This window comes from Aptenodytes patagonicus, chromosome 4, assembly GCF_965638725.1.
Source record: "Aptenodytes patagonicus chromosome 4, bAptPat1.pri.cur, whole genome shotgun sequence".
Taxonomy (NCBI): Eukaryota; Metazoa; Chordata; class Aves; order Sphenisciformes; family Spheniscidae; genus Aptenodytes; species Aptenodytes patagonicus.
Genome location: NC_134952.1, coordinates 65,634,999 through 65,658,403, shown reverse-complemented (window position 1 = coordinate 65,658,403; position 23,405 = coordinate 65,634,999). Strand labels below are relative to the sequence as shown.

Genomic DNA, 23,405 nt, shown 5'->3' with positions numbered 1-23,405 from the left:
GCAGGGGCTGCCCGCCCCGCCCGGGCGGGGTCCGAGGTGCCGCCGCGGGGGCGGCCGCACTCACTGGTGGAAGGAGATGCCGCGCTCCCGGCTCCGCCCGTTGTCACGGGCGGTACAACCCAGCGCCGAGCAGCTCCGCGTCATGGCTGCCCCGCAGCCACCGCCGCGGCCCGCCGCTACGCCCCGCCGCTACGCCCCGCCCCGGCACGGAATGTGCCCGCCCATTGGCTGCCACCGTCCGCCCTCCCGGCTTCCCCCTTCCCATTGGCTCGCGAGGCACGACCCCCGAGCCTTCCCGTCGGAAGCTGCTTTTCCATTGGGTGCGGCGGCCGTTGCTGGTCTTCTTGTGGCAGTGCTGCAGTTCCGCCTCGGTGTGACGTAAGCAGCGAAGGCGACGGTGGGAATGGGAAGAGAACCAAGCCAACCGGTAGCGGTGGAGGAAGAAACAGCCAATGACAAATGGTGATCCTCGCAGCCAATGGGAACAGCGCTTCCAGTCCCTATATATAGCAGGGCCGGGAGCGACGACTGTCTTTCCCGCCGCGCGGTAGTCAGCGGCGGGCGCGGGGTGGTGGTGCGCGGCTGGGAGATGCCCGACGGTGGGGCCGCTGTCCGCGTCCGCTCAGCCTCGCAGAGGCGGGAGCCGCAGCCGCGCCATGGGGCCGGGGCAGCGCCCGCCCCGGGCGCAGCATCCGCCCGCTGAGCAGCCGCGGAATCCGGCGGTGGGAGGCGGCAGCGGAGCTGTGCGCCGGCTGCCGTGAGAGGTGGGTCAGGGGCCGCGTCCGGAAGCGCGACGAGCCGCGTCCCCCGGACTGTGAAAGCCGGCGGGTCGCCGGGTGCGGCGGCTAGGTCGCCAAGTCACGCGTGTTGGTGCTATTCCCCCGCCCCGAAAGGCGGAGGAACCAGCCCGCTCGTGGGTCTGGCCCCTGTCCGATGATGAGCCTCACTGCTGTTCACATCATGACAACGCCGTGATTACTGCTGTTGAGCTGAGGAGGACAGGCGGCACCGGAGCCCCCGTGTGACGGGCGCTTTCCCCTGGTTCCTCTAAACCCCGGGGGGGCAGCCGCCCCTAACGCCTGTCTCCCTCTTCCCCAGGGCCGATCTCGATCCCGCCCCGAGAAACCCGGAGGAGACCACGAAAAAGGAGGCGGCTGCGCGTCCCCCGTTCCCCCCGCATACACGCTCTCGCTCCCCGCGTAGGGAAAGGTGGAGCCCCGCTCTCCGCCGCCCGGAAGGCGCGGGGCGCGCCCGGAAACCGGCGGCGGGCGAGAGGCGGTGCCGCGGCTGCCACGTTGGAGCTGGCCGGGGCCGGGTGAGCGCCGGGGACGCGGAGGTGAGGGGGGAAACCCTCGTTTTCCACCTTTTTTCCTTCAGTTCCTGTCGGAAACGGGAGTAGGTGCCGGTCGGCGAGGCGCCCGCTGGCCGTGCATGGTGTTTCCGCGGCGGGGGAAGCCCCAGGGTGTTGAAATAAGACCCAAAAATGAGACGGTGGAGGCTTTTAAACCGTTTTTCGTCCTCTGATCTGGCCGGCTGCTGAGGGTATTTGGTGGCGAGAGTGTAGTGAGGGTTTTCTCGAGGGTGGATTTGTTTCGTGGGATAAGGCTGAAAGCTGCTGTAGGGTGCCCGATGCGTGCCTTGATGCTGCTAGAAGAGGGTTTTTCAGAGCAGTTGAAGCTTTGCCCGCGTTTTCCTGTGTTATGGTCTGTTCAGCAACCATCAGTTTCCTCTACGTGTCGATGTTATGCTGCCAACGGAGAATTATTCCTCCCCTTCCCCCCGGGTGTGCCCTGGAGAGGATGGCTTAGGTGTCTGTCTGTGGGATATCTTTAGGAAAACGATTACCCTGGCTGCTTCTGCCAAGTCCTAATGCAGCTGCTGAATCCGTGGCAGTGCAGTCTCCCCGTGCTCCATTTAAGCATTACCTTTCTTGGTTTTATTTTTTAGTGAAATGAAGCTGAAGGAAATTGATCGTACTGCCATGCAGGCATGGGGCCCTGCCCAGCAGCACCCTATTTACCTGGCCACAGGTGAGTTTCTGGGAAGCATGTGCTAGCAGGCCTCAGGCTACCTGTAGTGGCTGCCATGAAGTGGGCATAATTGAAAGTTGTAGGAGTTATTTTGTGTCCTGAAGGCTGGAGCGGGGTATATGGTGCTGTGCCTTTAATGGAGTTCTCCAGTTGTGCCATGCATGAAAACATGCTTTGCATTCTGCAAGTGACAGCAAGCATCCTCTTCTTTCTGCCAGGGTAAGGTGACAGCAATCCTAACTGCTAGTTCAGTGTCCCTTGCTGCTCGTTTGTAACTTTGATAGTTTTCTGTGCATCATCAGGGAGAGAGAGGCACTTGCCCAAAGCTTTTCCTGTTCGTATTGGTTAAGAAACCCCCAAAGGGGGAACCATGGGGAGGAGAGTTATGTAGAACTACATCTAAATAACAGAAACAGAAACCTGACCCCATCTCGGGTCCTTTTTGCAAGGATGATGTTTTTATGCCCTTCTTTGTACTGCTTTTGCAGTTGCTCTTTTGTGTATCGTGGCTTTCTCACTGCCAAGCACGTTTCTTTGCAGGTACATCAGCTCAGCAGCTGGATGCAACTTTCAGTACAAGTGCTTCTCTAGAAATATTTGAGTTGGACTTATCAGACCCTTCGCTGGATATGAAGTCCTGTGCCACCTTCTCCTCCTCTCACAGGTAAGCAGTGGGATTGTAAGGGAAAAGTAATGGCTGTGGAACTGTTATACATGGTGCGTATGGAAAGGCCACTTCATGAGGTTTATCTGCAGTTGTTAAGGAGAGGAGCGGAAGTTCAGTGCTGAAGGATGAAGGCACGTGAGTGCCACTGATGTTGTGGGACAGTGAGGTGTCATTGTGAAGGTGGTGAGCTTGGACTTTGAGGAGTTGCAAGCAGCTCATGCTCTGACATAAACCTAAAAAATTTGACATTGGCTGGTAGGTTTGAATATGTACGCAGACCATTTATCTTGGGGGGCCTCTGGGATTCTCCAGAGAACAGAAGGAAGTGTGAAATTATGAAAATGCAGTCATAACTTTTCACATTGCCCCATCCCGTTTGCATTTAGGTATATCGGGGAGACTCCTGTAACATAACTAAACTGGGTCATGTTGTGTGGCCAAGTTCCCAACTGTAAAACTCCACGTAGCTCTTAGTTCCTTACCATGCACTTGTCCAGAGAAATACTGTTGTCGTCAGAGTGTCCAATTTCCATCTCGGCAGCACTTTTAGCGGCTCTCTGGTGGCTGGTCCAGCGGGTGAGCTGAAACAACATGGATGGAAGTGCAGGATGTTTCTGTGGGTAGAGAATGAGGTGAAATTTTTCATTGCCATTGGATTGGATCCATGACTTTTTCATACCAGCTACAGTGTCAGCATAACCATTCTTTCTCCTGGTGACCTGAAACAACATGACTGGAGGTGCAGGCAATTACAGCATTTGCCAGTATGTTCAAGTGAGAATTTGACACTTGTGGAGAAGCAATTGCCATCTCCCCCACCTCTGACATGAGTAGCAATTAATTGGACTTGAGTTTTCATTATCTGTTCTAGAGCTGTAACTTCAAGACCTAAGGACCTACAACTGTTTCCTAAAGTTCTTGACCAAATGCAGTTTGCTGAGTTCTTAGAGGTTAGGTGTTGCCTACAAACAACTTGAGAGGGGTTGAAATTGTGTACATTTGCACGCAAGAAGATTGTGACCCTGCTTAGGGATGCTTTCCCGATTTGGATAAGTAACGGTTGCAGTAGCTTTTGCAGGAGGAAGCACAAGGTGTTAGGCTGCTGGCTTTGTGCCATGTCAGTTTTATTGTAATGATTCGTGGGGCTGGCAGAGCAGTTGTGCTGGCAGGCAGCTCACAATCTGTGCCCTGTAGTTGTCCACATTTTAGTACGTGGGGCTTGTGAGAAGCAGCCACAGTCTCTGTTTAATGCCCTGCACTGTGGGCAAAGCTGATGTTAACATGTCCTACTGACCTGCTCAGAGCAGGATGAGGTGTTTGATCTTTTAAAATTTCGTTGTTCTACCATGTTTTAACTACGACTGAGATTTTTCAAGGCTTGCCAAGTGACATTTGCTTACTGAATTTCAAAAAACACTCCTTATAGCCAGGATGCAGTGCTCCTTTAAAAGTACTTCCTCTTAGTGAGCAACACAAGAATTTGACTTTGCCACAGAAAATCCATTACAAAGGAGGTTGAATTTTTTTTTTTAATTAAAGATAGCAGGAAGTGCTCCAGCTACCGATGTATACGTCAGGCTTTATTTTAGTTTGCAGCAAAAGAAAATGTCCAGGTGATTAAACCCATAAAAGATAGATCCTGTGACAAGCTTTGTTAATTGTCCTCCAAGGGAAGTTTTGCACTGCTTTTATAGAGCCATACTTTATCTTGGAAAGAGCAAAGGGCAAGAGGAAAGTAATTGCACAGTTAACTCTGTTTTTTTGTTCCTCACCGTTTTCTGCCTTCATTTTGGATTATCTTAAGTCCCGTTGAATCTTGCTGGTGGTGTAATACTAGTGCCCGGACAACCCTGTTGGTCACTCCATTTCTCGTAACCTTGCATAGTTAGGTGCAGAAGTGTAATAATTGTACCCAGGGAAAGGGTCTGTCTGATATCACAGACCAATTTCTGTTTGTAGCATCGTTCTTTGGTGAACCCCCACTGTAATCTGAACACTGCACTAGGAGACTGAGCACTTGGCTGTTACAGTATTTCTCACCCAGCATATGCTCTTTGTCTAGCTTTCTGCAGTATGTATTTTATCATGCTGAAGTTGCTGTGATTTAAAGAAATTACTTGAAGGTTGTCCAGAGATAACAAAGTGATTAATAATAATACGGTGAATGCTAAAGTAACTCCTTGCCACCTTCCAGTCAATGTGGATTTACTTTCTGCTTGCATAAGAGCTGATATGTGACAGTGTGTCATTTTATGTAGAAGAAATTCATTCTTTGCATGGCTGAATACACAGGAGTGCTGTTTTGCTTATGCACCAAGTTCACTGAGTTGAAGGAAATTTGGGTATTTGTAGATGGACACAGTGGTGTGAAAATACTTCATTTCTGGAAGTATGTTCAATTCATTTTGATTTAGCCTAGAAAATAGATTGTGGTCCAAAAGACACGTGTCTGTGATGTGAATAAACTATTTGCTGAGCCTCCAGTACAACAGATGAAACGCTTGCACATCCAGAAGCACAGATATGGAAAAGGATTTGAATTTTTCTAGTTCCACCTTTTTCCTCTCTTGTATGAAGAGTTGCTCACAAATAGCAGAGCTTTACCTCCAGGCTGCGGTTGGATGGGCTTACAGTCCTTATTTTGATTACTCCTATTGTTTTGCAAAGGTGAGCTCAAAATCACATGCACTTGAGAGCACTTACCTGATTTTGCAGCCAGGAGATGAGATGTTATCGGTTACCACGTTATTGGTTGTACATGTCATGACCTGCATCTTGATAACGAGCAGAATTGGGACACATTCCCTTTCTGACGGAAGGGGTTGTAAGTACAGAGACTCATCCTTAAGGAGAAATGCAGACAATGCTTTTCTCTGATGTGTCTGCTCTGTCTGTTAGCAGCAGTCTGGAGGCTTTAGCTGGGGTGAGCAAAATGGGGTGCATCGGTGTATGTGGAGCTGGTGGTGGATGGTTGTAGACTGTGGGGATCTCTGTGTCTTACAGGTACCACAAGCTGATCTGGGGGCCGCACAGCATGACCTCGGGTGAGAGAGTCTCTGGAGTCCTGATTGCCGGGGGTGAAAACGGAAATGTCATTCTGTACGACCCAGCCAAAATCATAACTGGAGACACTGAAGTAATAATTGCCCAGAAAGACAAGCACACAGGACCAGTAAGAGCGCTTGATGTCAACATGTTCCAGGTTGGTTTCCTGCTGTTCTTCATCACATACCATCATAGATGAGTAGCCTGTCTTAACTTGTAACCTTAAATGTTTCTGTTCCTTTCCCCTCCCCTGAAAAGCATGAACTAAATTTGGCGTTTGAGTGTCTGTTTGTATTTAGTAGGAAAAACCTGTCCTGTTACTGGCATTTCAGGATGGGGAATGAAAGAGTTTAAGGTGTCTGGTTCATTCCTTCCCCTTGTCAGTTTACATAGTCAATTTAGTGGGTCTTTTAGCTCAGCTTACATGTAAAGTAGAGGTGGTCTTCTGTGGTGTTTTTAGCCAGTCCTTTTTTAGCTCCCATGTACTGTGCCAATATTGTTCTCATCACATGGGGAGTATTTATCTGCTCTCACTCATGTTTCTGGTGACATCAGATTTTAGGTATCTCCTTTGGGGGCTGGGTAGGTTCAAGACCTCTAAGTATTGTTACTTGGAAGGAGGAGACAGAACAGGAAACACGGCGATGTGGCCTCTCTAGCAGAAGAGCTCTCAAAACCAACAAGCTTTCCTCCATCACTAATAAGCGTTTACTTCCTTCTAGATACAGTGGTTGGTTTTTCCTTGTCCCCACCAGCTGTGCAAGAATTCAGTTGAATTCACTTCCTAAATAGCACTTCTGTCCCTGCACACTTGCTTTCAGCAAGGCCGTCCTGTGTTCATTGTATCCTCTCTGAATCAATTCCTTTCCCTTTCTGCCCGTTATGAAGTCGGGACTTGCTTGTCACCAGCCACGGGATGTGATCAAAGGGCGCTTGGTGCCCTCGGCTCATGTCGCCCTGCCTGGACTTTTGCATCCCAGACGCAGGATTGCTCTGGATGATCGCACTCACTGTGGATGGGGTGCTGTCTGCTGCTGGAGGCACAAATGCCACACAGCTGGCCCCGCATGTTGTGGTCTGCCCAGAGCAAAGCTCTGCTGCGGCGATAGCTGCAGCACCACTTCCTCGTCTGCCCCCTCCCAGAAGTGTCACTGCTTTCCACTCGCCTGTCTGTGGCTGTGCCCCTGCAGCCTCCTCATGGGTGTTTGCCATGCAGTGGAGGAGCACTCCACAAAACGGGAATTTTGGTTTTGGCATGCCAGTCTAGTACAGTGTATGGATTTTTTTTAATTAACTCAGTCTTACGTACAATCTCAAAAAAACTTGCTTTTTTGCCTAAGCTGCTCTGTGTGAGCTATATCTTGAACTGATAGGAGAAATTGGCACAGTCCTGTGGATCTGATGCCTCCCAGCAGCTAAGACTGTGAAAGCTGATGCTGAAAATACTCTCTAACATCTATTAATGTGTCTTGCAGACTAATCTGGTGGCCTCTGGTGCTAATGAGTCTGAAATCTATATCTGGGACTTGAACAATTTTGCCACGCCAATGACACCAGGAGTGAAGACACAGGTACCAGATTTGTATTTGCAGAGCAGACTAATGAAAAATATGCATGTTACTTAAGTTGAGAGCTCATTGAAACCTACAGTTTTAAAGCTGTCTCGGGGGGTGGGGTGGGGAAAAAAGCCTTTTGAAGTCTAACTTGGGTAGCAGTTAATTGTAGTTAGCCATGAGCTACATTTCTGGCAATGTTAGATACAGTCCTTAAGGGGTGGTACAACAGATCTCTCCATATCAAAATAAAGAAAAATATGTTCCTGCATGTTGTCCTCCAGTGGCTTTCCCGAAGACCAATAAAAATAAGCCTTCTATTGGTACTTAATTTTTGTAACATGCTTATTAGACTGTGGGGTTTGAGATATTTTTCTCCTTGTGACATGCCTGTGACTCAAAGCATACGGCAGGAGCCCACGTCCTTAAGGACAGTACTCTCTGAGCGGCAGCGTAGGTAGCTTTCAGTGAACACTTTTGGAAGGAAGTCAGTCATGATAGCACTATTTTGCCACACTTTGTGTCTAGCTGTGATTTTTTGCCCAGCTCCATACAAGGGTGACTGGACGCTGCTGCTTTTCTGCCCCCTGGAGTGTGGTTTCCTGGATGTACCTGTAAGCGCAAGCATGCACAGGTCCATGTGATGAGTGGTTTGCTCTGCTTCCCATGCAGCAACCCTGGATGTGCAGTTGTGTTTATCTACAACAGACCTGCAGTTTTGGCTGGCTGCACAAGCAATTAATTCATGTCTTCATGTGGTGGGATTTTATTTTTTAAAAAATTGTGTTTGGCCAGGGAAAGCTGAAGTATCCCCTTAGTCTTTGAGCAATGTTGCATTTTATCAAGCAACAAGTAATAACAAACCAAATCTGTTGGGTTACACCACTTTTTAAATATCCGTAACCATTACACATATTCTAGTCTTCCTCTGCATATTTCACTGCATGCATGAATCTGAAGATCGTGAAGGTACAGATTGAGGAAAATAGGAAGATAAAAAGCAGCTACTGAGAAGTCAGAAGATGAGGCAGTAGGTTTGGCAGTTACCTTCATGGGTTTCAGGGAGTGTTTATTTGCTATACTTAAGGGCTGGTGTTTAGCCTGGGTCTCTTAAAGAAGATCTATGGGGAAAAACAATAGCCTTTTGTACTTTGTGCCTTGTGAAGGAGATAGAAGAATGGGAGGAAGTTGTTTCAATGCGTGTACGTTTCTGTAGCTGTTACAAAATTGCACAAGAAGTTTGTGGTTACTGGAAAATGGGTTTATTACTGCATGATAATTTGGAGACAACAAAGTGAGGAAATGGGATGAGAAGTAATCTTCAGTTTAAAGATTTTTAGTTTAAACTCTGTGGGTTTGGATACTTTGTTTAGTCTGAGTCATCTATTATCATGTGGGCATTTTGGAGGATGCTCACCTTAGTTAAAAGTCCCTGTATAGGATTTTTTATGTTTAATAGTAATTTTTTTAGGCTGGGAAATCTTTTAGTCCATATATTTAATGGCAGCTGGAAATAATAGTGCAACAAAGACTGGGTTAACATTGCTTTTAATTCTCAGATTAAAAATAAACAGTTGGGGGGAATAAAAAAAACCCACAGAATTCCTCCAAGCAAACTTTTTTTTTAATAAGTCAAAACCTAATAATCCGAGGCAAAAGAGCAGTTTATATACCCGGATATACTTTCATGGAGTAATTTTCTGTTCTTGAAGACAGTTGTGCTTAGTCTTCTTTAAGTGACTAAAGTATCATATTGTAAAGCAGAAAATGCAGATATTACAGAGAAATACTAGCAGTTTATAAATCGTGGTTTTCAGGCATTGTACTCTACAGCGTGTGTACATAGGAAACCACAACACACGCAGTATACCTGGGGTGAGTGTCCTTGCAGATTAGTCATTTAGCAAGTCCTGAAAATAACAGGTTTTGAGTCTTCGATTTGGAAAGGTTGTGACAGGCTGTTCTGTGTGTGCAACAGCCTCTTGAGGACATCAGCTGCATCGCATGGAACAGGCAAGTCCAGCACATCCTGGCATCTGCCAGCCCTAGCGGCCGAGCTACCGTGTGGGATCTCAGGAAGAATGAACCCATCATCAAAGTCAGTGACCACAATAACCGGGTGAGTTAGCTCTTGTGCGGCTGCACAGGTGCTTGTGGAGAGGTGTGGGGTTCCTCTTGGCGTGTAGGGACAAGTCACAGCACCCCTTCTTACATGACGTAAAGATACTAGTGCCTGGCCCAGTTTTATACGACATGCTGAATATCTAATGCTTCCTCTTAAAAGGCTATGTATATGCAGAGGGATTGTCAGCATTTTAAACAAAAATAGGCAGATGCAGATTGAAGCAAGGCAAGGCACTCAGATTTCCTATCAGGGTGATAAGCTAGTTTGGAGAAAGCCATTACTGATCTATTTGGGGCTACCACAGAAAGATTTTTATTCAGCTAGTCAGAAATGACATGTTTTGTGTGCTGGAGAGATGAGGTTGCAGGTGATGTGCTCTGGGTGAGCACATTTAGTTTCACAGAGCAGGTGATGTCATGACTTAGTGCTCAGGCAGAGAGGGCTTCCTCCTTGGCATCACAGGTGGGATGAGCACAAAGGCTGAGCCCTGGCAGGACGCTGATGACTGATGGAGCTGGGGCCTGTGCTTCTGCTGGTCTGGATGTGGAAATGGGAGCAGGCTGCAGCCGAGCTTGGAGAGGGCAGGGTCTGTGGTGGAGAGTGCCACAGAGGAGTGTTGCCATTGAGCGGGTTACAGGGGACACTACCTCATATAGTTGCAACCACCACGCCTGCTCATCAGGCAGTGTAAATGTAAAAAAAAAAAAAAAAAAAAAAAAAAAAGCAGCCTATTGAACTTGTGGAGAGTGACATCTTTGTATAATTCTGTATACTTTGAATGGGATATTGCTATAACAAACTTTGAAGAGGTAGCAAGAGTTCAAAACAAAATTTACAAATGGGTGCTCCTGAAGTAGCTGCTTGGTCACTGCACTCTTACTCATAAACTGTGTAACTCAATGTTTTATGTTTTTGTTGCCTAACATAACAGCAGCACAGTAGGCTGTCTTCATCATGTGATTGTAGTCTAGTGATACAATGTTCACATGACAATAACCTCTGCCTGACGATGGCTTTTATTGAAATATCAATAAAAATACTACAGAAAAAGGTTTGTACAGAAGGCTTTACAGTTTTCTAGCATTAAAACGTAGGATTGTGAACAAGACAGCGCAAAGTCATCTCTTTGAGAGGACCTTGGGAAACTAGCCGCAACTCGTCTCACTCACGGAAACGAGGAGAGTATCCCAATCTGAATGCAGTCAGAAATAATGCCCAGAAACACAGCTGCAAATTCCATCGCAACAATGTTTTACCATGCATGTAGACATATTTAGGCTAGTTGTCTTTTGTCCTTTAGTGCTGCTTAGTTATTTTATGCTGTGGCGCAATGTTGTCCCTCAGATGCACTGCTCAGGCCTGGCATGGCACCCTGATGTTGCTACCCAGATGGTTTTGGCCTCAGAGGATGACAGGTTGCCTGTGATTCAGATGTGGGACCTAAGATTTGCATCCTCACCACTTCGTGTCCTAGAAAGCCATACAAGGTAGGAGTATGATTCTATGAGTCTTCTGTAGCCTGCTGCTCCATGGTGTTTGCACTGTTGGTGACTGCGTACTAGTTTGTACATCTCACTTGCTCAGTTCCCTGTGAAGGCTCACTTAGTTGGAGGTGGCGATTCCAGCAGCAGGCAGTGTTATATGGTGGCTTGCTGACTAACCAACCCTGTGTCCTGAAAGGCTTGCCTTTTTTGGCTTGATGGTTTGAAGGGAACAGGCCCCAAAATAAAAAACACCACCATCCTGCTTAAACACTGAAGTTGCTAGTTTGTTTCTATGCTTTTCGAGAAGAGGGAGCTGAGGTGTAAAGAGTTAGTAGTAGTTGATTTTGCTTGAATAATGGACTGAAGGTGCACCTGGGCACACCCTCACGTGTAGACACGCACAGTCTCTCTGCCCCTCAGTCCCCTAAATGCTTTAAGTTTGGGTACAAGGAAAGATTTTTGTTAAATTCTCGTCCCTCCTCAATTGTTAGTGAAACTTTCCTTATTACCCAAAACCAGTGCCTGATTTAAGGAGAGAGAACAGCAATAAGTCTGTGTTGCGGCTTCTACCAAAACTGCTGCCAGTGGTTCTGCTGACTTGAATTTCCTGCTAATAAAAAAAAAGCTGACAAACTTCATAGTCACCGACCTTACCTACAGGTTTGCACACTGTATGTTAACGATACTGCAGGCAAAAAACCTATTTTGTTACATTGGTGGCCAGGTTCTCCTGCATGACTGTTGCATTTGATTTTCAGATACAATGGCTGCACCTTTATACCTCTTCGTGCAGAAAATAGAAAGCATCTGTTTCAATAAATAAAGTGCTGATAACACTGAAAAAATTCTCCTCTTGTGAGAAGAAGGAGTGGTGAGGGCATTTTGAGGTGGAATGCTCAGCTAATGTAGAAACTCAACTTATAAATATGCTTTAATTATTATCACCATTTTGCATTTACATTAAACATTTTTTGGTTGTGACTTTTCACACAGGGGTATATTGGCCATTGCTTGGAGTATGGCGGATTCGGAGCTGCTACTTAGCTGTGGGAAGGATGCTAAAATTCTCTGCTCCAACCCTAACACAGGCGAGGTATTGTACGCACATCACTTAAAAAAATCTCTGTTCAGAGGTGGCACAGTGGCATATGCAAAGCAGGTGTTGGTGTGCTTGCGTTCCTAGGAATGATGCTTCTGTGGGATGTTTCTCCCTATCCTGTGTACTTGTGTTTGGTATATGTGCCTTCTGAGCTTGTTCTAGTGGTGCAGGATTCCTTCCTGGTATTGCTGATAGTACACATTTGTCCTTACTGCTTCTCTCCTGCTAAGTAGTAACGTCCCTGCTCATTATAAGGGACAGAAATGGCCCCACTTAAACTAAGTATTTGCTTCCTACTCTTTTGGTTTGGGCCTGATGTGGCTGGATTACTGTTGCAATTGCCTTTTTCCTTCTGTAAGTGTAAAAACTTTTATCCAAACCAGAGGGATTTTGTAGGTTACTACAATAGTGGTAGATCAGCGAGAGCCACTTGAATGTGTTACCACCCTGTCCTTTTGTGCCTGCAGATACCTTTCAAAGGGAATGCAGATCCTTTTTTCAGACAACTTGAGTGTTTGCCCCTAGACCACAAGAAGGGCTTCAGGCATGCTGGAGGGCTCCTTGCCGGCAGCGTGCCATAATCCTGGAGGACAGAGTGAGAAGTGTTTCTAAAATTCAGACATTGACCCAAAAGTACAAAAGCTGTGGGGTGGTAAATGAGTTATCTGAGCTGGATCCTGTGCTGTTAGGAAGGCTTTACATATGGATGAAGCCTATTACATGTTTTTATTAAAAATAAAAAACAGTTTCCTGGGAGGCAGCAAGGCAGTTAGCATTTTGCTCTTTGAGTTTCTTCTAGTTTATGGTTAAATGTCTGCTGTAGTGATGGGCTTGTCCATTCCAGAGCAGGAGAGGCTGTCTGCCCAGAGCGCAGGTTTTAACTTTTCCAATTTTCCTGCAAAAACAGACTTACTTTGGAGCCTGGAAGTGTCTCCATGTAGTGTGTAGAGATACACAAATTAGCTCTGAATGAGCTAGCATGAATAGCAGCAGCAGCTCACAGCCTGCAGTGGGACAGCGCAGACGTATCCCGCCTGCATAGTTTATCCTGTGTGGATTAAACAGAAGATTTAATGGGAGGATAAGGAAATTAAGCAGTGGTGTGTGATAATCTCCTGTTTGGCGATTGTCAGGGTTTGCCCACTGTTAGTGTGTATGGTGATGTGGAGGCTGCTGGGGGGCAAGAAGAGCAGACTGATCTCAGGGCAGGTAGGAGAATTGTTGCTGTTGTATGTGGTGCTTCATAAAAACCCTGATTTGTCGGACTTGTTTTTGCTGCCCAGGTGCTGTACGAGTTGCCCACGAACACACAGTGGTGCTTTGATATCCAGTGGTGTCCCAGGAACCCTGCTGTCTTGTCTGCGGCTTCGTTTGACGGGCGGATCAGCATTTACTCCATCATGGGAGGAAGCACAGATGCCTTGAGGCAGAAGCAAGTTGACCAGGTATTGAGAAACATTCAGCTAAGAATATGGACAGAAAGAGGGGGGGGGAAACATGGGCTCATGGGAAGTCTTCAGTGGCTGTCTGCAACCCTACTTGCAGGAGTACCAATCCAGTACAAATAAATGCGTATGTTTAGTTTATTGGAGATATGTCACTTCTTTGTTTTTTCCTGCTTTTGTTATTGAAGCTTTCATCGTCTTTTGGGAACCTCGATCCATTTGGTACGGGACAGCCCCTCCCACCCCTGCAGCTTCCTCAGCAGACCACCCCACAGAGTGTCATTTTGCCCCTAAAGAAACCACCCAAATGGATCCGGCGACCTGTGGGAGCATCGTTCTCAGTAAGCAGGAGACAAGGCTGGGCATGGTTGGCCAGGCAGGGAGGGAGATAGTGTGGCACCTGCAAAACACTTTAGGAAGAGGGGAATTCAACATTGTTCTCCACCTTGGTAGAACTTCCTCTGTTTGTTGTCATGGCGGGAGATGCTCGTGGCGGCTTCCAGACTGGGCGCTTAGGACAGCAAGCCAGCAAAAGCATGACAAAAATGCTTGGGAAAAAGAAACAAGGAGGTGTTTCATTGCCAACAGGCATTTGTTTCTTGTTTTGGGATTAGGGCTTTGCTTTTATTTATGTGCAGTGCTTGCTTTGGTGTAAACAAATATACATTGAGAGGGGGGAACGGGACCGAACTGGGCAAGTATCTGAGACTTGAGTGCAGTTTGAAGCTGTTATGTGAGTCAGTGTGGCAGAGAATATTCAGGTTAGCTCTGATCAAGGTAGCAGGAGTCACTGTAGCAGCACACGGCTAGGCTCCTCCATGGCTGGTTGATTTGCAGAGGAGCCAGGTGGGAGGGTGGCAAGGCCCTGCTTTTTGTGAGAGCAGTTATCTGCTCTTTGGCTCCACCTTTGGATTATTTTCTAGACCCACAGGCCACTTCTTAGGGATCTCCTGAAAATTTTAGCCTGTCCACTTGAAATGAATTTCTTTGAAATACTGCTCAGTTTTCAGCATCGTATGTCTGCTTATTCACAATCTGATGCACAAATTAAATGCAATTTTCTCCTATCAAAGAGAAGTGATGTTGCCTAGCCACTGACTGATGTGTCATTTTATAATGGTGTTTATTCCCTTATTCATCCTGGTTTTCCAGGAGCCAGCTGTCCGTCTTTTTCTTGGCTAGGCTTTTTGCTTTTTGTAATGCTGACTCTGTCATTTATTGCACTGGCCTGTGTAAATTAACTTTGAGCTATAGAATGAAATAATATTATAAGCCCTTTCTAATTTTTTTTCTTCTGTTGATTTTACTTCTCTCCAAACTGCCCATCTCTCAGTAGGCTTTTAACTGGTAAACAGCCCGCTAAGAGCAGGGCAGACGTCATGTTTGAGCATTTATTTAATGATGCATAGGTTTCTTTGACAATTACATTGCAATATCATGAGATACTCCATTTGTGCTGGGCACTGTACAGACCCACAGCTCCAGTTCTCAGTTTCTAGTCAGTCTTTTGCTGACTAGAAAAAACAGGCGGAGGAGTAGCTGTGCTCATAAATCTTATTAAATGTGCACCCACTTATCCAGCAAGCTCCTTACGTGCATAGAAATATGAAGTGGTGGAAAAAAAAAATCAATGAGTTGATGTCAGGAATGTTTGTCTATTGGATGATAAGTATATATACCCTATATAAATCACGTGCATACATATGTGTATGCGCATACTTTTTCATATACATTCCAGTGTATACTTGTATTTTTACATACTGCATGTGTGCCTTAATTCCAGTTTGGAGGCAAGCTGATTACATTTGAGAATGCCAAGTCTCAACAGCAGCCAGGCATCGAGCAGCAGCAGCGTCACCATGTCTACGTGAGCCAGGTTGTAACAGAGAAGGAGTTTCTGGCCCGCTCGAACCAGCTGCAGGAGGCTGTGCAGTCCGAAGGCTTTGTCAGCTACTGCCAGAAGAAAATCGACATGGCCCAGGCTGACTTTGAGAAAAACGTGTGGGCCTTCCTAAAGGTAACAGGATAACAACAGTTCAGTAGTTCCCCACTGACTTGGAAAGCCAGTGCAGAAATGGTTCCTTCTGCACATGATGATGTTTTAGCTGGGAACCAAAAGTGTAGGCTGTGGGAATAGTGCCCATAAGCCCTGTTGTTGGAGATGGCCCACCAGAAGAAAGAAGGTGTTCAGGGCCAGGGGTGTTTGTGAGGAATCATGGCAGAAGCCAAGGCTTGGGGGAAGGTATCCTGTGGCTTTTGACATCCCCCATCAGTACATCTTTGTACAGGGAGCCGGTGAGAAGGGATAAAGCTTTGGGACAGCTTTAGATGTGCTTTTCACTGCTCGCTAGGAACATTTAGAGGTTTCCAAGTGAAGAAGATAAGCAGATTGATCACCTACAATAACCAGATTGAAGCCTTGCCTACCTGCTCGGGTGCCCAAGTCACTAAAGACCTTTTCAGTTCTCTTTATTACACTCAGTCTCCACAGTCACTAACTCTCACTGGGTAATTTGTGCCCGTCAAGTAAAAAGTCAGTGAGGGAGAAAATGAAAAATTGTGAATTGCAATATATTCTTAAACTTTTGTTTTTTCAAAGGTGAACTTTGAAGAAGATTCACGTGTTAAATACCTTGAGCTCTTGGGATACAGGAAAGAGAATCTGAGGAAGAAGGTAAATGTGCCTGGAAGCTGTGCTTGTGTTAAATGCTTTATTGATGGACGTATCTGCAGAGTACAGCCTAAAATGTTGATGATGCCACGTATGGTTGAAGTACTCATTTACTTGTGGGACTAGAAGAGCAATTACCAGTATCCACAGGCTATTCAATACAATAAACATTTTTATACAACATTATTTTCGGTCTGTTTCCCAGCAGATAGTATTTGTCAGTGCTGCAGCTCTCCTAATAGCCATAATACAACTGTTACCCATGGTGCTGGAGCCTCTGTTTAAACATGGCTGACTTGAATAGTTGTGTTATTTAAGGAATTCCTTTGTTGCAAAGGACACAAGAAATCTTCCTCTGCTCTTTTAAATTTTGTCTAGATAAACAACTGAGCAACTTCAGAATTCTTACAGCAAGCAGTTTGCTTTGTTGTTTTTTTAATTAGCTGTGTCATCTTCTTGCAATGTGGATGTTCAATGAAAATTTCAAAGCAGGCAACAGACTTCAGAGGTGTGTCTGCATCTGACTGTCCAATATTGACCTGAAATTCTCACCTATCAAGAAGCTTTGATATTTGTTAGTTCAAGATATTCATGTCACTCTGTTATGTGACATCCTTCTACTGTAGCATCATGGAATGTGATCTGGTTTTAGGGTTTCTGGTTGAAGAACATGTAAGCAGTCTTCAGGGTTTCATTAACTGCCTTGGAAAACCTGGAATGTCCTTTTTTTTGTGGGGGACACCATTCATTTTTACCAAAAAAAGAAAACAAAAATCAAACCTCGTTACATTTGGAAAGGCAAAATTTGAATTACCAGGAAGCAACTTGCACATCTTAAGTATAGAGCTTTCTTCCAAGTTGGAAGAAGATTCTTGTATCCCCCTGTAACACTGAGATCTGCTGTGCATTTTGGCTCTTTGTTTCTTTCAGTGCTGTACCCAGGAACTGTCCAGTATTTCTTCAGTTCTGATTCAGTGGATTTGAATGTTTGACTCATTTTCATTGTATCAGACTAATGTTTTATTTTCTAAGAGTGGCTCCATAAAAATGTCATTATGGTTACAAATTAAATGGCCTCCAGGGCCAACTTCTTATGATTACAGAAAAAAATCATGTTTTTGCTAACAGTCTGTCCTCAGCTTCTAAATTTTTGTTTCATGAGTCAAAGGCGAGCACAGCAAGGGAAATCCTGTTTTTGAAAAGCAGATCTCAATTAGAAAATCCAGTTCAAATTTAGTAGTGGTCCTGTGGAGCAGCCTCATGCAGACTGGAGCCCACTGCCGCTGTTGCTCTGGGTTTGATAGGCCCTGTGCATGGGGAGAAGCTGGGTGAATTGAATTCAATTCAAAATTAATTGAGTGGCCTGAAATGCTGGGCCTACCCCATTATTTCAGTATTTGAGGAACAGATGAGGGGAGCTGCAAGGCCATGTTTTCATGTAGCTGTTTCTCAACAAAGCATTCCACATTGAAGTTGAATCCGTGTTTTTTCGTGTCAAGAAACAATACAGGACAGCTCGCCTGAAAATTTGTGATACCCAGATGATAAACTCACTAAATCACAACTTGTTTTTCATGTTACTGGTAGGGTAAGGAAATTAAGAGGGTCACAGATTTCAGCTTCTTGGAATAAGCTGTTAAGAACATGGTGTTTTGTTTTTATCTTCTTAAAACCTGTGATTCTCATATGCAAGTCAAGTTCTGGATTTCTGCTTTCTATTGTAAACTAATGATTAAAAAAGAAAGAGAAAAGCGTCTCCAGCAATTTGAGCTCAGCTTTTTGTGAAAACCAGCCTACAAGGGTAAATTAAAGCCTGGGATACTAAAAACAGTAGGTAACATTAGCAGCATTGGGAAACCCAGGCTCCCAGATGCCAAACTAATATATTTTGTGCACGTATTCTAAACTCTATATATAAAAATTGGCATTTTTGAAGGCCCTAATTGAATCTGGAGTCATGATTTGCTTCACAAAGCAATAAAAGCTGGGCATTTTAACTCTGCTGTACCTTGGAAAATCCTAGCCCACAGCCATATGCCTGCTGTGCTTGAAACCACAGCTTCCTGACAGGCTCCCTGCTCCACAAGGATTGTCACTGCTTCATTTTCCCTAACCGGAGCAGACAGAGGGTTTTGTCCTGCATGCTCTGATACTATTTTTATTACTGTGGTTTCCAGCAGCTCTAGCGAGGTTTGAGGACCTTGAGTTAAAAATTGAAGGTTTAAAGGCATAGAGCAGCTGTTGTTTCCATCAGAGCTTGGGGTGCAGGGCATTTAGCAGTAAATCTATCACCAGGCTGGGAAAGGAAATGGCTTTAGTTTCATGTTAACTGTTCTGCAAGCAACATATTAGCTACATGTGCCAGTTTTGCAATCCGAGAGGTCTGCTTCTCCAAAATAAAAGGGCACTTACTTAAATCTTTGTTGTTTTCTAGATTATATCCACTCTGAATAAAGACGGTCTTGCAGATGGTGACTTGGGAGAGGTAAGCAAACACGTGTACAGCTCTGTTTAGTTTTATAATGCCATGGTAATGTGCAAAGTAAGAATAATTTTTCTTTCCGCTTGGTAGTTGTCACAAATAACCCAGTATATGACAAGTTCCTACATTCAGTAGGATGAAGGTACTTATTTAAAAAAACAACCACTTTTTTCCACTCAAATGGCCCCCCCTTTCCCAAAGAAGGGCTGTCAGTCACAGGTTTTAGTTCAGGGTCTCAGTGATGTCCCTCCACCTTTCCTTTTTGCTGCCTGTGTCTTGCCCACTGTGACACTTTGTGCTGCCTGTGAGGTAGGGCAGAGCCTTGCTGCCTGGCAGCTGGTTTCAAGAGCAGCACCCTCCTCAGGCTTTAAAAAAAGCAGGACTGAGAGTGTGGTCCCGTAACACTTCCCTGCAAGAGTGATAAATACAGTTTAGGCATTGCCCATTGTAATTGCAGTGGCCTGAGTCTACAAACGGGGGACTGCATTGCTTTTGTGTCATAGACGTTTCGGATGTCATCTGTAGTTGCCTAATGGCGAAGAAAAGTTTTGCTGCATGTTTTCAGGCAGCTAAGATGGAAACAGCACAAGGTACTGTGTAATGACAAAGAGCAAGGAAATGGAGGGCCTCTACCATGTTTGTCGTACTCAAGCATATATTGCCAATGCATTTCTGTGATTTGCAGTCTGGTTCTGGCTATTGTTGGTGGGAAGGTGGCTATACTCTGCAGTGTAAAGTATTTCTTCCTCTTTTGCTGGCTTTTTTTTTATGGCATATTCTCTCTGCTGAAGGCTCCCGCAGAATCTGATGAATCTGTGCCGAACGAGGGGGATGAAGGCCAGGCTATAGAGGAGCAGTTCTTGGGAGAGGTATCTGTTGCTGTCTAGACTAACCCTCTTGACCTCCTGTGTATTTACTTTATTACTATTAGAGCATTTTATTTTGTTGGCTTTTCCTAGTGCTGAGGATATATGGAAATACAAGAAGTTATTTAGAATGAATAAAATGTGGGCTCTTGTTAAGTTGCTTGAGATTTTCTCATCAGCCTCAGACATGCGAATAGATTTTGGTGGCAATGAATAACGAGCTCGTCTTGTAACAGTCCAGTTGGCACCAGACTCGGGGACTTTATTCTGCCATAATTTTCTCTCTGACATTTCCCTACCACATACTAAATGATCTGCTGCCACAACTCTAATGCATTCCTTCTTTCCCTGCCCCCCCCAATTCCTTTCTTCCCTCCCTCTGGTTGATTATTACCAAGCTGTCAGCTATTACTGCCCTGTTTCTAGGTATAACCCTTTGCAGAGATGCAGCTGTGGTACTGGAGGAGAGGGGGAACGTTCGTTCTCTGCATTGCTCCTACCAACATCACAGTACCATTCATCCCCTTTGCACCTGAACAGCTAGTATCAGGGCTTTAGGAGCTAGCTGCCTTAGAATGTCTGTTGCAACAGTTCAGCCAGGTTTGTCACAGGCAGTTTGTGCTCTACCATGTCTGCCTCTGGGATCCTACAGCTTTTGTTCATTTCTGTCCATTTGAGCAGCATTGTTTTCAGCCCTGTGTTTTAAATATGGGGACAGGTCTATATTTAGAACTAAAGACCCAGCCTCTGCCGTGTGAGGTTAATAGCACTGAAAATACTAATATCGCTGTGTGAACAGGCCAGCTTCATTCTCCCCCATTTCCTCAGTCTCCCTTTTTATTTAAGATTTGAACTGTTAGTCCAAAACTACCTATGCTCCCTGTGCTCAAACCTGTGCTTGGTGCCTGCCTGCAGTTGTCTGTGAAGATGAGAACGGTGGTTTATGGCTCATGCATGTTGGAGTAGTGCACTTGTTGACTCCATATAACAGCCTGTTAAGGACACCAAAACAGAGTGCTCTCCTTAGATTAGGTGCTCGATTGCTTGTTAATTCATTAGATGCTGTAGTGGCAGACACATGTATCTGACTGCATAAGGATTTTGCTGTATGCAATCATGAAGATATTGGATGTCTGATAACAAACATCTCTTCTAGGAGAGAATTCACAGCCAAACATGACCTAGCCTACCAGCATGGGTGGTAAATATTTGTGAGATTGGCCTGAAGGCACCGATGATGCATCGGGGAGTGCTGTCACATACATAAAGTAACTGGATGGGCACATTATTCCCATGAGAGTCACAACATGCTCTCAACTGATACCAAACACATCATGTGTTATCTGACAGCAAAATAATTTTCCAGATGCTGCCTCCTTTCATGAGCCAAACATAAAGCTTGTTTCAGACTTACCTCCCCATCCCAAATGCCTCTTCGTGGTCAACTGTGTACTTTTCTTCATCTTCTGAAGTACAATTTCACAGATCAACATATAAGCAGGGTGTTCTCAGCAGACTCTTGAACTCCCACTGCATGTACTAGCACACTGGTTTATGACAGAGGAGGCAGTTTGTGGGACGATTTCTGCACTCTTCTTAGGCTGTGCTGTGAAAATTGATGGTGGAGAGAGACTTCCCTCTTGGTATTGTATTTTTATTATTGAAAGGTTTTGTTTGAAATCCCAAAATCCAAGTACTTGCAGGAAATGCTCTCTATCTTAATTCCTGGGGGAATTTTATAAAAATCAGCTTCTGTCTGCTGAGCACTCCTGTACTGAGCGCAAAGCACTTAAGTCTGTGTGGACCATGCTGGACTTCTGTGTTGAAAATTAAGCATGTGTTCATGTGTTTTGCTTCATTAAACTAGGGTGTATGCCTAGTGCTGAGCATTTCAAGGATGAGCTGAAAGTCTAAGTGGAGCAAAGTGAAACCTAGGTAGCATTATGGCAGACTGTTCTTGGTAGGGATTGAAGTTGAAAGAGGAGGGAAGGGAGAATGTTTCTGATTTTGTGGTTGTGGCTGTTGTTTTGCTTTGAGGGGGTTGTGTGTATATGGGCACGAATGCGCATATGCAAGTCAGTACCCAGGATCCAGGTGTCTCGTTGCTGGTATCTGTGATCTCTAGGTATGCACACTTGTGCTTGCATAAGCCTTCCCTGGTGGCTAGAAATTTGGGGCTTCCAGCACTTTTTCCCCTTGGCATCCATTTTTTAAAAATGGTCCGCTCTGATCTCTCAGAACAATGATTTTGTAATGCTGTGTTTACATGCACTGGAGGTCCTTTGATAAGCCCAGGCCTTTCGCAGTGTGCTTAGGAGAGGTGACTTTGTGCAGGCACCAGGGGAAGTTGATTATCCTGTGCTCAAACAGTGTTCTAACAAATGACAGGGATACTCTTCCCTTTTAAGTTAATGATCTCTTAGGCAACTCGTAGTCTGAAGGTCTATCTTTAACTTGTAATGCAAGAGCCATATTTTTTTAAATGTGTATGTATAGTCCAAGTGCTTACATAATCTCAAAAATTATGCTTTTCCTTTCTCTTAGAGGGTGAAGAACCATAAACAAGAAACTGAAGATTTGGGACCTGCAAAGAAGACATTTAACATCTCTGTTAGTGGAGGTAAAAAACCCCTTGATATTGATTTCATTGTATGTGCTGATATTTTATAAATACTGACGTTGATACTGGTGTTCCAGTGAGAAGGCAATTTCTGCACAGACTGTGAAGGATTATCATGACTTGCCTCTAACTCCATTCATTTCACAGCAGTCTCGAGGCACTTGAAAATACAGCTTCTTTAGGGAAGGAAAGGAAGTATACAGCACTCGTATACCCCATCGCTGAAATGCAGCTACTCTGAGTGATTTCTGATATAAAAGAACACACGCCTGATCAGGCATGAAGTGCTAACGTCGCTGTTTGTACAGAAACTCCCAGGGGATCTTGAATAACACAGAAGCCATTGACCCCCATCTAGGTTTGACTTTGTTTCTGGCACTGTATGCAGGGTAGTTGTTACAGAGGTCATTTAGACCTCTAGCATCTTGCTAGCATTTACTAGCATCTTGCTCTGCAGCAAGGTAAGTGATGCTTGACAGTGCCACCTGATGTGGCTGTGACCATAGTGTGTTTGAGACTGGAGATGAACTTGAGCGTACCTATAAGTACCTGCCTGGAGCAGGCTGGTTTGCAGAGAATTTTGCACAGTGTTGTACAGTTGGACAGAATCACCTGCTGTTGCATATTTAAATGAGTTTTTTGTCATAATTTGAAAATGCACTCCTCTCGTTACAGATGTGGACGGTTTGATTACCCAGGCTTTGCTGACGGGTAACTTTGAGAGCGCAGTAGATCTCTGCTTGCACGATAATCGCATGGCTGATGCCATTATCTTGGCCATCGCAGGCGGACAAGAGCTGCTTTCTAGGACACAGGAAAAGTACTTTGCTAAGATGCAGAGCAAAATTACCAGGGTATGTTTTTTCAGTTAAGAAACAACATGCATGTAGGCCTTTGGCAACTCCCTTTTTCACCTTAAAAGTTTTCTTGACATTTCATAGGTTTATTTCTGTGAGAAGCTAATAAGTACTTGAGTCACCCATAAGATCTCAGAGCAGAAGGATTTCTGTTACTCTTTTTTAACGCATTGAGAAGGAGAAAAGAGGCAAACTACCTGGATATCAGTACACAAGAAGAGTATTATTTACCTTGTCTCCAGTGTCGCTGAGTTGCATATACACTAGTAGATTCTCACTGATAAAGATAAATGTCTTAGCAGCACACATTTCAGTCTGTTATCTTGTCACATTTTTCAAGCATCGCACCTGACCCATGCTTGGTTCCAGCAGCATTATGTTGATTTCTGCTTGTGATCAGTCTTAACAGATTTTGCCAATGCTTCGTTTCACTGCATGCACAGAAGAGGGCTAAGTATGAC

The 23,405-nt window shown here is 45.1% G+C and overlaps 1 protein-coding gene across 16 annotated transcripts in view; it reads left to right on the top strand.

The window, feature by feature from the left end:
* The first annotated feature begins 567 nt into the window (after positions 1–567).
* SEC31A (SEC31 homolog A, COPII component) overlaps positions 568–23,405 on the top strand; it is a 50,226-nt gene continuing 27,388 nt past the window's right edge. For 11 of the 16 annotated variants that reach the window (XM_076337001.1, XM_076336997.1, XM_076336995.1 and 8 more), the window contains exons 1-17: positions 568–764; positions 1,099–1,336; positions 1,948–2,030; positions 2,571–2,694; positions 5,701–5,899; positions 7,218–7,313; positions 9,274–9,414; positions 10,765–10,907; positions 11,898–11,997; positions 13,287–13,448; positions 13,637–13,789; positions 15,232–15,465; positions 16,048–16,122; positions 18,554–18,604; positions 19,393–19,470; positions 22,012–22,087; positions 22,763–22,941. In XM_076337001.1, coding sequence (XP_076193116.1) covers positions 1,952–2,030; positions 2,571–2,694; positions 5,701–5,899; positions 7,218–7,313; positions 9,274–9,414; positions 10,765–10,907; positions 11,898–11,997; positions 13,287–13,448; positions 13,637–13,789; positions 15,232–15,465; positions 16,048–16,122; positions 18,554–18,604; positions 19,393–19,470; positions 22,012–22,087; positions 22,763–22,941 — 1,890 coding nt within the window. In that variant the 5' untranslated portion in view covers positions 568–764; positions 1,099–1,336; positions 1,948–1,951. The remainder of the gene's footprint in view (positions 765–1,098; positions 1,337–1,947; positions 2,031–2,570; positions 2,695–5,700; positions 5,900–7,217; positions 7,314–9,273; positions 9,415–10,764; positions 10,908–11,897; positions 11,998–13,286; positions 13,449–13,636; positions 13,790–15,231; positions 15,466–16,047; positions 16,123–18,553; positions 18,605–19,392; positions 19,471–22,011; positions 22,088–22,762; positions 22,942–23,405) is intronic. The other 5 variants (XM_076336999.1, XM_076336998.1, XM_076336996.1 and 2 more) reach the window with 2 other exon arrangements.